This window comes from Nasonia vitripennis, chromosome 5 (assembly GCF_009193385.2).
Source record: "Nasonia vitripennis strain AsymCx chromosome 5, Nvit_psr_1.1, whole genome shotgun sequence".
Lineage (NCBI taxonomy): Eukaryota > Metazoa > Arthropoda > Insecta > Hymenoptera > Pteromalidae > Nasonia > Nasonia vitripennis.
Window position 1 is genome coordinate 21,002,036 of NC_045761.1, and position 13,374 is coordinate 21,015,409.

General features: G+C 36.3%; 3 protein-coding genes across 4 annotated transcripts; 2 read left to right on the forward strand and 1 right to left on the reverse strand.

The window, feature by feature from the left end:
* Positions 1-99: 99 nt before the first annotated feature.
* On the reverse strand, positions 100-5,622 carry LOC100124113 (ubiquitin-protein ligase E3C). Its single transcript, XM_001607915.6, has 7 exons — positions 4,570-5,622; positions 3,913-4,457; positions 3,018-3,823; positions 2,286-2,937; positions 1,995-2,213; positions 1,527-1,924; positions 100-1,403 (listed from the first exon to the last, which is right to left on the reverse strand). The coding sequence occupies exons 1-7, from the start codon at positions 4,983-4,985 to the stop codon at positions 1,236-1,238; spliced, it is 3,204 nt and encodes a 1,067-aa protein (XP_001607965.1). The 5' UTR covers positions 4,986-5,622; the 3' UTR covers positions 100-1,235.
* A 228-nt stretch (positions 5,623-5,850) lies between these two features.
* On the forward strand, positions 5,851-8,822 carry LOC100124111 (protein D3-like). The gene is made up of 5 exons (XM_016985858.3): positions 5,851-5,961; positions 6,581-6,844; positions 7,298-7,410; positions 7,865-7,988; positions 8,364-8,822. The coding sequence occupies exons 2-5, from the start codon at positions 6,826-6,828 to the stop codon at positions 8,726-8,728; spliced, it is 621 nt and encodes a 206-aa protein (XP_016841347.1). The 5' UTR covers positions 5,851-5,961; positions 6,581-6,825; the 3' UTR covers positions 8,729-8,822.
* Positions 8,823-9,096: 274 nt separating this feature from the next.
* LOC100124110 (protein D1-like) lies at positions 9,097-13,277 on the forward strand. Of its 2 annotated transcripts, XM_016985859.3 has the most exons (7): positions 9,168-9,210; positions 9,331-9,461; positions 10,603-10,726; positions 11,656-12,356; positions 12,481-12,590; positions 12,670-12,790; positions 12,862-13,277. In XM_016985859.3, the coding sequence occupies exons 4-7, from the start codon at positions 12,341-12,343 to the stop codon at positions 13,224-13,226; spliced, it is 612 nt and encodes a 203-aa protein (XP_016841348.1). In that variant the 5' UTR covers positions 9,168-9,210; positions 9,331-9,461; positions 10,603-10,726; positions 11,656-12,340; the 3' UTR covers positions 13,227-13,277. The 2 variants fall into 2 exon arrangements, with proteins under 2 accessions (XP_008207562.1, XP_016841348.1); XM_008209340.3 differs by lacking the exons at positions 12,481-12,590; positions 12,670-12,790; positions 12,862-13,277 and having other exon boundaries at positions 9,097-9,210; positions 11,656-12,108.
* The last annotated feature ends 97 nt before the right edge of the window (positions 13,278-13,374 follow it).

A 13,374-nucleotide genomic window follows, 5' to 3' on the forward strand; every position in this document is an offset into this window, starting at 1 on the left:
CAGATCCGAAAAAAAATACAATTAGAAAAATTGACATTCGTTAAATTCGAGGTGCAATTGATTATATAATTTTTGTTACATTGAAAATTACAAAAATAGTTTTTTAATTTCTAAAACATGTTTTTATTTTCTATTTTACACTATAGCTATGACAGTCACATTTACATGAACTTATATGTCGATAAATATTCTATTTTTGCTGCTTTTCGTTTCATTTAATCAAATATAAATACTGAAATTCAGTAAATTTTTTTTAACCACGAAATTTTGTCTTACAAAAATGTATTTCTGTATAGTTTAAGTTCAAAATATATCGTTGCCAAAGATAGTTTATAAACTATTGGTATGATTTTATAAATTTTACACATATTTATATATCAAAGAATTGATTTTGTCAAAACTACTGCCTACTTTTCAACTTTTCTCCAGTATTTGTTGACTTATTTATATTTTATTTTGCTTTTCATTAGCCTGATGTGTAAGATAATTTACTAAAAATTATCCAAAATACAAGTTACTACTTAATTTAATGACCATTCTATACATACATGAATAATTTATATAATTTGGCCCCTTCAACACATTAATTTAAAATATACTTGTTCTGATTCTTATAAGTGAAATGTGATACAATAAAGCAATAAGGCACAACAGGTCATTTTAAAATAAATCACACGTGAAATAAGCAGAATTTCTTTCTCAATTGATCAATATTTTGGCTTTATTTACAAAAAGAGAAGACATTAAATATAATCTTTAACAGTACGCATTCTGTTCTTCAAAATTAAACTTTAACTGTAGACACATTAAATGAGAAGCTATCATTAGACATTTACTACATTCTTAGTAAATAAGTACACGTAGGTTTACGTGATACCAAAATATTTGCACATCAATATTTTACAAATAATTATTTACACATAGTCAGTAAAACTTCCTTTGCCATTGGCAGGAAACATTCGAAAATTCAAAGCTAAAAATTCAATGTGTTTTGCAAACTCAGCCTACTTAATATATGCACTAAAATCATTTATACACCCTTTCACGAAAAAAAAACATAATTATGATAATTCATGGCAAAATATTTCTTATGTATATAAATAAATAAGAAATGTAACTAATGTCTAAGAATCAAGCATTGAATCAATTGTATTCATTTCAAGTAAAGTTAAAAAACTGCACATCGAATTGAATATCTTGAAAATCCTTGATAATCAAATTTTTATTAAGTTTCTTTAACTGAGTTCAAAACCAGCACCAGCTTGAATTGCATACAGGAGTTTTTCCCTCAATGTCTTTTCATCCGGAAATTGTGGAAGTTTTAGTAAATTCATACATGTGCTGGACGTTGGTAGTCGATCAACACTTCCAGCGTGCTGAATACAAAATGGTGGGTCTAATTCCTAAAAAAAAATTTTGGGTAAGTAAGTCAAATTTCACAATAAATAATCATAACGATTGTAAAATGTGAAAAATCAAAGTATAAAGAACTGTATAAAACTATTCAAATACAAAAGTTTAATTACTTTAAAGCCAAGAAGAGGTGGTCTGCTGCAGCTTGTTACAAACTTTAGCAATTGGCTCTTCTGTTGATCATTGAATTCATCAACAACCTTCCAAAAAGCAATAATTGTTGGATGCTCTGGAGCATAGCCGCCTGTGTAATTTGTATGTTGTTTGAGATCGCTAACGTCAACAGGTATTTGAGCACCCGAGATGAGCACTTGAAGCTCCTTGTTATTGAACATCTGCAGCCAGTCAAGAGGTACGACGTTGCCTATTCCCTGTTTAAATGCGTTACATTGTGCCCGAATCTGTTTATTGAGTTTATAATCGGCCATCAGATGTATGTATTCTATTCGATTGTGATTTGTAACAGGAATGTTGGCGCCGCCAGGTTTTAATTCATCCACTCGTCTTTCACCTATTCAATAAAATTCGTTATCAAATGATGCTCACAAATCACGATAGTAATACAAAACTTAGGTACTTGCCTAATTCGTCTGATAAGATTGTAAAATCTAAACCAAGATCCGTAACGTCACCTTTGTAACTTTTAAGATACAAAAGATTTCGATACATTATGGGATCTAAGGAGGCAAGGTGATGTACGTCCACGTCCGATTGTGTCCCAACGATCTTCGAAAGGAAGAACTCGGCAAACGGCAATTCGACAAGCAGATTCTCATACAAAGCCTTTCCTAATATTCTACCTATAAAACGATAAAACTCATTTAAATTTATCCGCTCATACGTCAAATAAAAAAATAAACATTTCATATTACCTATAAAATAGTAATGCTTAGGAAAGTTATCGACAAGTAGATGAACTGTCGGATTAGGATACAACATATTGTCCTTTGTAAGCCTAAAGAATCCCCTGTTCGGATCAAAACTTGTCTTGAGAAGCTCGGATAAAAATTCCCTGAACAATCCTCCACCGTCAACACCAGCCTCTTCGAGTCCGACCGCATTTACTAGCTGCACCCGCATCTTGAGCCTCATCTCAGGTTCATTCTCGGGCGAGAGTTTGTCGAAGGCATCCTCGTAGAGATAATTCCTCCTGACAGATATATGAATCGAGGGGCCCTGCATGAAGTGCGTCAACTCGCCCTGCTGTTCGCACTTGTCGCGGTTGATGAGCGACTGGAAGACAATGACGCGCTCGTTGAACGGCACCACAAATGGTATCTCGCGAAGGAGAGTCAAGGTGCGGACTTCTTTCGTGGAGAGAGGTGGTCCGTCTTCGATCTCCTCGCGAGTGAAAACACGTAGGCCTTGGAAAGGGACGTAGTTGCGCAGACGACGACGTCGGAGTGTAAAGTCCTGGGGCTTGTTCATCGGGATTACGATGTTCGAAGCTATCCAGTGGCCATCCGGACAGAACTGTCGACGTAGATCACGAGTATGCAGCTGGCGAAGCAGACCCACAGTCACCTGAAAATTAAAAATAGCAGTGGTTAAAAATTTTTAATGAAAATTTAAGTAAACAAACGTGAAAGAAATGATCGGTATACCTTGAAAAGATGCGTCCACATCTGAGTGTTTTGGGGAGTAGTCGAGATCGACGACGACGGTCCAAGCACTGCGGTCTTGTAATCGTCTCTCACCGAGGGTCTTGTATCGGGAAAAGCTAGCTCAACCAAACCCAAGCAAACTCCTTTCAAATGTGAACTGAGAATAGCCAGGTCATACGTGGTAAAAGGCATCGCTTGCTGTCCTTTATCAACGTTGCTATTCGTCAGGGCCAATTCCATACCCGAGGGTTCGATAAAGAACTCGGTATCGTGCAACGTGGCGATGAGCAAACTAAACAGCGAGCAGAATACCGCAAGCAGGGGAACTATCCTGGAGGTATCCTCGGCCGAGAGTGCGATGCCCCTGGAGATTATGTGCAGGTACGGAGTGGATCCGCCGAAAAGCGAGGTCTGACTAACGGTGAGTAGGGTGCCCCAGAGCTGGCGTAGGAAAGCTGGCTTAAAGGCGAGCATGTAGAGCAACTTGTATTTGTGGATGGCGTTCTTGTTGGTGATGAGAAGATTGTGGCAGAGTTGGCAGAGTGGTTGCATAACGATCGGCTCATCGCTCTGGTCGACCGCCATCAAGATGCCTTGTACCCGATGTTCCTCGTTCAACATCTCTATGCAGCGTCGAATCGCGTCAGCTTCACCGCTCTCCAGCATCTCTGTGTCGCTGTCACTGTCCGAGGCATCCGCCGGCTCATTGCTCAGCTTTTGCTGACTCGGCGGTGGGTTGATGGTCGAGCTCAACGAGGCCAGAACTTGAAGGTAGTTTATGAGACTACTTTTCGATTTGCCTGGTGCTGCAAATTTTTAAAATGCATTTTATTTAACTTACCAAGTTTTTATAATAATAAAGAATCAAAATGCTGCGATTTGTAAAAAAACTCACAGTATCCTGAAGGTTCAAGTTGAAGAACAGAATATAACAGGCTAACAGTTGGCTGCGAATCATATCGGTTTATACAAGTGATCAGCTTGTCGTAAGGAAATTCTTTGAATTCCAAGAGAGCAGGAATGATAAACGCCGATATTTGGTTGGTTAATTTTTGAGACAAGATACTTTTACAGAATTTGTGTAAAACCAAAAAACAGAATTCATTGACATTGTCCATACGATTAACAATGCTTAAAGGTCGTTGTATCATTTCCAAGAAATATTTAGCTATTGAAGTTGGTGGCTTTGGCGATGGTTCCAAATTAGATGGAACTTTTGTATCGATCAGCTGTTTCACTTGCTCGAAATATTTGTTCCTGACTAAGTATGCAAATATATCTTTTAGGTGTGAGTCAGGATCTACATCTATATATATAACTCCTCCTGTCTCTTCTGGGGTTGTAAAAACTTCTAAAATTCTGAATGGTATCGCTATGGATTGCCCTGAATCATCTAGCACAGTTTGCAGGCTATACTGCATGCAAATTTTAAGTATCCATCTGAAACATGAAATAAAGTATGAATAAAATAACCAATAAATGTACCAACTAAATTTTGATTATATTGGATTCTAATCAACAAAAGAATACTAAAATAGATTCTAATGTTTACCTTATTCGCCATAACCATTCTATGGAGGATGTGGATTGCAATTTGATTTCCTTTTGAAGTTTCAGAACATGTTGCAAGAGCCACACCAGTCTGTTGCCATCATGTGTGTGATTGTAGAAAAATAATAACTTCTTGATAAACGGTATCAACTCATCAACATTTAAAGGCTTTATACCGGCAGTCTTCTTCAATGCATCGAATTCGCCTCTTTCTTGCCTCTTGATGGCCTGTCTTATAATGAAGCTTCGCACATGTGCTTGAATTTTAACAGTGGCATTGTGTCTGTTGCGCTGCTGCTCTCGCTTTAAGCGTTCAAGATGAGCATTCTGAAGTAAAGCAGCTTTTTCATCCCTTCGACTGGCACCCGCCAAGTTCTGCTGGGGTTTGCGCCTGTAATCTCCCTCAAAACTGTACATGGTCACTGTACACTGGACGTAACAGCAAAACAACACTGCATTGAAATCACAATGAGTCGACAAGTTTAGGAAATGTATGCTAAACGTCTATCAGGTAGTCTTGACACTCTGAACATGTTTGTACATCTAAGCTTCCCAATGGCATAGATGCGACAGCCAAGTCCTATTCACTTTCAAGGTATATCCTTTGTAATCAACAACGAGTAGAGTGTAAAAATTTAATAAAAACGACGTTTACAAAATATGAGATCGGGGTTAGCTTTGAAACACCTCACATTTCTCTCATAGAAAAATCGTGTAAAATATCGCGTGCTACAGCTATAGCGAGTATTCGAATTGACTTTTACAATTGAATTAGCCGAAGATCATTTTCTCTGACTTTTCACACAGCGTGACTACAGCTGATCGTTGTACAATGGCGTTACGATATCGCTCATTCGCGTGAGTTGACATCCGAATCGCATACGGAAGTATACGTTACAGAATCTATATGCCTTTTTTTCGTCGTGTACTTACAAGCGACGACACTGTAAAGTTACAAAAATTTCATTTTCCTCTAACACTACACGTTGGTCCGTTTGTTAATAATCACATAGTGCCTGGGCAATACACGTAGCATAACTTGAGACATCGACAGAAGCGATTTTTCGTTTCTCAATGAGGATGTGCACGACGAGAGGGGGAGAGAAAGAGAGACACTAAAATGTTTTATAAAATTTCATTCTCCTAACACTACGCGACGCTCGATTCGACGATGATCACATAGTGATTCGTTGTCGTTGGGCTTAACAACAAAATTTTTTGCACGACTTTAGGTGACACCGTTTTAAAGCTGTATTGACAAAGAGTCGTGGTATGGTCATTTAAAAAAATGGAAAAATCAAGGTTAAGGTGGTGCTTGTGGCAACGTCGCGCCGTGAGTGTACAAGGCTTTTGAAGAGGAAAACACATATAGCGTGCGTATGATGCCGAAAACGTAGGTTATTATAAGTCGAACAGATGGCGCGATTTTCTCTCCAGTGTTGCCGTCATATATATATATATATATATATATATATATATATATATATACGCACACGCATATTCTGTTGGCGCGTTCGTTAGTGGTTTTGAATTTGAAAAATAATCGCTTTTGGAAAAGATATCGGGTATGCAAAGCGTTTGATCTAAATTCATGGACATTTGCTTGATTCATATATTTTTTTCAATCATCGATATCGTCAGGAGTTTTTTGTTTTGTCTTATAAGCTGGTTTGAAATCCAGTTTAACTTTGATAATGTAACAAATAATTCATTTACGTTTAAAACATTGTGTAAACTCAAAAACTTATGTTATTTACGTTCAACGAACTGTATAGATAAGGCACAAAGGTTAAGAGAACAGTAGACTCGGTAACAATAAAAATTAATGGTGCGTTTCTCAAAATCACATTTTTTTTTACTTATACTGTTAAAATACAACGACACGCATTATTGTTCCTCAAATTCGTATTCAAATTTGTGTCGTTTCATTATAATATAATATAGGTATAGGTACTTTACTTTAAAATATAAAACGCATCTAACAAATTACGAAATGAACAAACTTGTTCAAGTATAAACATTACAGTACAATGACACTCTGTGATTGCGCGTAAAAAATAATGACTAAAGTACACTGCGTGCGCCAAGGTTTTTCGCATAAAAGTGAGTCGAGAGGTGCAAGAAACTCGAAGGCGCGCACCGCAGCGCATGTACATTAATCGTGCAGGCTTCTCGTGACGTAACGGAACGAGTTCAGTATAAATTTCTCCTGCCGCCAAGTTACGGCCCACAGTCTGCGGCTATCTGTGCTCAGAAAATGAAGCTCCTTCTGACTAGTACGTATACACTATACTTATACTGTTTGTAAAACTTTTTCGTGTAAATATTCGGTGTGAATAAGTAGCGATTGATTATTTGCAATATTAAGCTAGTATACAAATTTAGTTATAGTTATTCAAATGTAAACAAAAGTATCACATATTTTTATTTTTTCGAGTTTATTTGAGCTATGCGTGCTTAAATAAAATTATTCGCTACTGATATGAATTGTGTTGCTATTATTTACGTTGAAAAATTATAATGCTGTGTGATTCATTGTGAATACGGAAATCTACCGAACAACATGTACAGTTATCAAATATGTCAACAATGAATGTGACCCACTTATTTTTTATATACGCTATATATAAAAAAGTGACTAATCGTTCTCTTCTCGAACATTTTCTTATACATTCATCGCACACAAACAGTTAGTATCAGCAATCTTTAAAAAATGTTCATGTGTGCAGGTGTACTCCTCTGCAGCTTCGGCATTGTTTTCGGCTCCAAGGTTGCATCGAAATTTAAATCATCAGAAATTGTGCCAGATGTTTTGACAACTGCACCTAATGATTTACTGTCGGTAAGAATACAAAAATTATATGGATTTTTTTAAATATTCGAAGTTTGAGGTGAAAGTTTTGCAAAAAAAAAATATTATTATATGTGTGCATTTCTCCACTTCTTGTTAAACATTGTCTCCGATGTCGAACAAGTGCCGTAGATATTTTTTAACAATATAAAGACAACTATGTACACAATCTCGTCTTGTTGACGATAATTGCAGCTTGCGTGCGCAATAAGCATAATAATGTAATCATGTCACGTTTTAATCAAACAATCATATTTGGCTACGTGCTCGTAAAATCGGAATGAACAAGCATTTCAATATATATTTTCCCTACTATACTCAAATATAATTAATTCAAATAAAATATTGTATTGATTATATTGCTGTATTAGCTCATACACTCGGTATTTTACAAAATCTTATCCTTATAAGAATATTTATATGATACGTGATGCAAATTCCATAGGTGAGCTTCGAAGATAAAGTGTTACGATTTATTGGAGAGGAGCTAACGCCTACGCAAGTAAAAGATGTCCCGAGCGTCGCTTGGAAGTCTGAAGCCTCCGGTTTCTACACTATTTGCATGACCGGTAAGAGAAAACTCGTCTTACTGCTTTTCGAGACAAAGTATACACTTTGTATGTGTTATTTCAGATAACGCAAATACAAAAAGCGCTGCTATACTTAACACTCTATATATACATATGCACGTACAGTGCATCTTTCTGACTAATCTTCAAAATTAACACTCCTTTATCCATTTTTTCCCTCATAAATATTCAACAAAATCGATAAAAAAATAATTTATTTCTAAAAAAAAACATCTATCGCATGATGCCAAATGCTCTGTTTATAACTGACATACTCTTTTCCAGCAGTGTTATAATTCGTGCACTACAAAATATTTATTTATTTTTCACTGTATATTATACTCCATAAAATTATTTATTTGAAAATCGTCACAGATCCAGACGCCCCAAGTCGCAGTGAGCCGAAATTCCGCGAGTTCCTTCACTGGCTGGTGGTGAACGTGCCAGGCGAGGACATCGCCAAGGGCGACACCCTGGCAGCCTACGTCGGCTCGGGTCCTCCCAAGGATACCGGTCTGCACCGCTACGTGCTGTTAGCCTACAAACAACCGGCCGGCAAAATCGACGTCAGCGAGGAGAAGCGTATCCCCAACAACTCGCGAGACGGTCGGCCGAAATTCTCGATCCAGAAGTTCGCCGATAAGTACAAACTAGGTGCGCCGATCGCTGGCAATATGTACCAGGCGGAGTACGATGATTACGTGCCCAATATCAGCAAGCAACTCGGCGGAGGTGCTTAGATGTATGAATTTTTATTTACTGATGAGCTTTTTGTTATATATATAACGTGTGATGATATTATGATTTTAAATAAAAAAATATTATTTGAAAGTTTGATTGCGTTCAATCTTATTGTATGTAAACATTTTTAAGCTGTATCTCTATTGAATTTACGTACTACACATAATAGACGCATGTGTTCTACAATTAATTGAATTCATTGTTACTCTTTTTTAACGTCTACTCAAAATAGAAGTGTCCAGTTCGCGGTGTTATGAAAAAAAAACCAAAATAAAGAAAACATAGGGACAAAAAATCTGAAATTATTGTACACTTTAATTTACTTAGCAATTACACGTCACCGAGATCCTATCGCGTAAAATTAACCCATTGTGATATAACGAGCAGTTTAAACGGCTACTATAAAATGCTTCCTCTGACAGAAACAAGCTTCAGTCCTTGTGTATCTTCCGCCGAATTAAAATGAGATTCCTGGCAACAGGTATCTTTTATTCTTGTTTTATCAGACGTTTGGAAAATCTTCAATCTCAAAATCCTCTTGAAATATTTAGTTGTTTACTTTTACACCGTTTCTATATATTTATACTTCATTAAATTGCAGTGTGTGTTTTATCTTTTCAATTGATCCTCTGCGCAAGGGGAATCGTTGATGTGGCAGATCTTGCCGAAGGTTACAAGAAGGAAGGGTTAATTCCTGATGTATTAGATACAGCACCGAAAAATTTTCTTCCGGTAAGTCTGTATAAAAAATAACACTAAGATATTTTTTTACGAAGATAATGCATCACGCTCCGTATAAATGATTATACAACACCTCTATACAATATATGCCCTAGTGGAAAAAAAATGTTATAAATTGTAATAAATTGTAATAAAACGTAAAAAAAGTAAGAAAATGTAAGAAACTGTACCTTTTTGTTGGATTTCGTTTTATTGGATTTCGTTTTGTTGGATTTATTTCTCATACGTTTTTGTACACTGTCTTACATTTTCAGATTTGTTAACTTTTTTTACATTTTATTACATTTTATTACATTTCATTACATATGTTATTTTACCGCCTAATACAGTCAATATATTTTTTTAATTATTAATTTTATAATAACATGTAACAATGCATAAGAAATTGTAAGAAAAAGTAAAAGAATGTAAGCAGAAGTAAGAAAATAAAAAAGTCGCCATTTTCTTATATAATATTACGCTTACAGGCATCAATTTTTTACATTTTGTTATACTTTTTTACGTATTGTTACATTTGTCGTTTCAAAGAAGAGACCCCCATGAAATCCTGGTTCAATGGTTTTGTAATAAGTTGTAATAAAACGTAACAAAATGTAATAAACTGTAGCAAACTGTAATAAAACGTAAAAAAGGTCCGAAATCCAACAAAAACGTACAAAATGGTACGAGCATTTGTTACATTTTCTTATATTTTATTACACTTTATTACATTTTTTACTTCCACTATTATACATATAGTAAAACTAGAAATTAAAATATTTCAAGTTTTGACATGAAAATTCCGTATCATTATATAATTTTTAATAGATTTTTACAACTATACTCACATATTTGATCGAGTATATACATTTGCTATGCATAATATGATCTATACACGAGACGAGATTAAATCAGAGTGAGGATAACGTGTATGAGCAGAGTACCGCCGGCATATTACCGCATGATTTGCAACTTGAGAATTTTTTCGCATCTCATGCTCTTATACCAATTAACGGCGTATGCAATTTTCACTTGACGAATTTCGTTTATTCTTTTTGCGAGTTTGTTGATAAATAAATAGACGCTATTATTATTTGTTTAAAATTCGTACACGATAATAAGCAAAATGTATTTTTTCTTCTATTATTATAAGGTCAGTTACAATAACAAGGAATTCGGATTTGCATCAGAGTTAACACCGACGGAAGTGAAAGATGCTCCTACTCATATAGGATGGGGTTTGGATTCTTCAAGCTTTTACACTCTTATCATGAACGGTAACAGTCTTTTATATTATAGTATGAATTCATCTTTGAAAAAAATTACACTATATCGGGATAATAAATATACAAGAAATTAATACTTCGCTACAAGCCAACCGCGAATCACAATCGCGCCTTAAAGGTAATCAACAACTGAAGATGCTTATTATTGCTTCACATCCCATTCCACAATTTTTTATTTTCGATTTTCACTAACGCATATCGAATAACTGATCGATTAATAATATTTCCAAAATAATTTATCAATAGAAAAAATCCCATCATACTATTGAAAATTCTATATATAGATCTGGCTCGTGGTCAACACCCCCGGCGACGATTTCAGCAAGGGCGAAACGATAGTCGAATATCTCGGCGCGTCACCACCGAAGAGTTCCGGCCTCCACCGTTACACCTTTACCGTCTTCAAACAAGCCGCCGGAAAGCAAGACTTCAACGAGACTCGCATCGCTGCTTGGCTGGCTGAAGGTCGACTGGGCTGGTCTTTGCGAAAATTCGTTGAAAAGTACAACCTTATTGAAGAGCCAGTTTCAGGCAACATGTTCAACTGCCAATGCGACGATTACGTGCCGGAATTCCACGCGAAGCTTGGCGTTAAATTTTAATCGCGATCAAAATATGTAGTAGTGTTATATTACATATTATGTTTTGTTTATGGTGACACATTTGTTTGTCTTGCACGTTGGAAGATATTATAGAATAATTTGTGCGTAATGATAGTTTAGTCTTCGTTGATTTTGAATATTCAAAGTTCCTATATTGCTTGCTGTATTCTCGTTAGGGGCTATTATATATCAGAAAAATAAAGTAAATGTTTACCTCACTCTAAGCCTAAATTTTGTAAACTAACTTGTAAAATTTTCAAATAGCAGATTCACACACTTATTACTATTGACACTTCATAATATTTTCTCACTGCCTAGATCCGGACGCGCCGAGTAGGCAAGATCCAAAGATGCGCGAATTTCTTCACTGGGCTGTGGTCAACATTCCCGGAGACGACTTCAGCAAGGGTGAAACTTTGGCCGAGTACATGGGCGCTGGACCACCGCAAGGAACGGGTCTACATCGGTACATCATCACGCTTTATCGTCAGCCGAGCAAGTTGACGTTCGACGAGAAACCTATGAACAACCTGTCGATAGAAGGACGAGTCAACTTCAATTTGCGAAAATTCATCGAGAAGTACAAGCTCGACGAACACGTGGCTGGAAATATGTTCAAGGCGCAGTACGACGATTACGTGCCGGAGTTTTATAACAAAATGGGGATGTAGTTCTTTTTGACCATCGAGAAATGCTCAATATTGAGCTTTTTGTATTATCGTTGTACTTTATCATATCATAACGACGCAATAAATCATTTTGTGAGTTGAAGGAACGCGTTGATTATATTCATATTGGATTATTAAGAGTTTGAGTGACAGTTGGCAAAAAAACTGTAGAGTCAAGCAAGCTAAGTGTGCCTGATGGATCGAAATGTCTGGCTATCAGACATAATTATATATGACATCGCACTAAACTAACATTCGATCGCATGACATACCAGAGTTTATAAAGTTTTCGCAATGATGCAAGGCATCAGTCCCCTTCAAGCTGCGAAGGAAGAATGCTTTTTATAATCGGCAAGTATATCATAATCGAATTATAAATTATAGTTTTTGTTTATTACAATATGTCTTCAGAACTAGTAGAAAATGCGTTATTTTTAGCATTAATTTTATCAATGCGTTATAAATCACGGAACAGGTATTCTCGCCCAACTGTGCTGGCTTGTCACAGCAGATGTAGAATCATTTTTCATAAAAAACAAAATCGTACCAGATGTTTTGGACAAACCACCTACCAAGCCTTTTTCGGTATAAACAATCGCTTTTATAAATAAATGAAATGCGATTATGAATCCATCATTGCATAATTTAATTTTAAATATTCTAGATAGCATACGAGGGCAAAAGCGTACAACTTGGCGAAGAATGGACACCAACGGGAACCATACCGATTCCAACTGTGAAATGGGATTTCGAGTCGTCAACTTTTTACACCATTATAATGATTGGTACAATATTCTCTACAAATTCAAATATATTCGACTACACGAAACGCCAACGTGTATCATTATTTTCTTAGATATCGATCCTCCAAGTCGCGCAAAGGCAAACTTCCGCGAATTCGTCCATTGGTTCGTGGTAAACATTCCCGGAAACGACATCAGTCAAGGCCAAACAATAGCGGAATACACACCAACTGCTCCGCCCATAGACGGGGGTATGCATCGCGTTGTGTTTCTCGTCTACAAACAGCCTGAGAAATTAACCTTCGACGAGCCGTACGCTGGAAACAGATCGTTGGACGGTCGCTTTTACTTTTCGCAGAGAAAATTCAGCGCCAAGTACAATATGGGGGCACCGATCGCTGGCAACGTCTTTTTCTCCCAGTACGATGATTATGTGCCGATTATTTACCAAGAATTCATGGATAACATGAGCGAATAGTATATATAATCGTATTATATTATGTGTAATTTGAGAGAATATGAATTATTACTGATTTTTTTCAATACCCCCCACGCCATACCCAGTATATTATTATTTTTTCGAAGCAATACTATTGTACGTATGTTTAGAATGGTGAGCCGTTATC

Bases quoted from the DNA above. Each gene is read 5' to 3' on its own strand.
- LOC100124113 (XM_001607915.6), bottom strand. From the start codon at position 4,985: ATGTACAGTTTTGAGGGAGATTACAGGCGCAAACCCCAGCAGAACTTG. The intron at 2,938-3,017 runs GTATACCGATCA...TTTAATTTTCAG, and splicing joins TGTGGACGCATCTTTTCAAG to GTGACTGTGGGTCTGCTTCG. The intron at 2,214-2,285 runs GTAATATGAAAT...ATCGTTTTATAG, and splicing joins TAAGCATTACTATTTTATAG to GTAGAATATTAGGAAAGGCT.
- LOC100124111 (XM_016985858.3), top strand. The intron at 7,411-7,864 runs GTAAGAATACAA...CAAATTCCATAG, and splicing joins CACCTAATGATTTACTGTCG to GTGAGCTTCGAAGATAAAGT. The intron at 7,989-8,363 runs GTAAGAGAAAAC...AAATCGTCACAG, and splicing joins CTACACTATTTGCATGACCG to ATCCAGACGCCCCAAGTCGC.
- LOC100124110 (XM_008209340.3), top strand. The intron at 9,462-10,602 runs GTAAGTCTGTAT...TATTATTATAAG, and splicing joins CACCGAAAAATTTTCTTCCG to GTCAGTTACAATAACAAGGA. The intron at 10,727-11,655 runs GTAACAGTCTTT...CTCACTGCCTAG, and splicing joins TTACACTCTTATCATGAACG to ATCCGGACGCGCCGAGTAGG.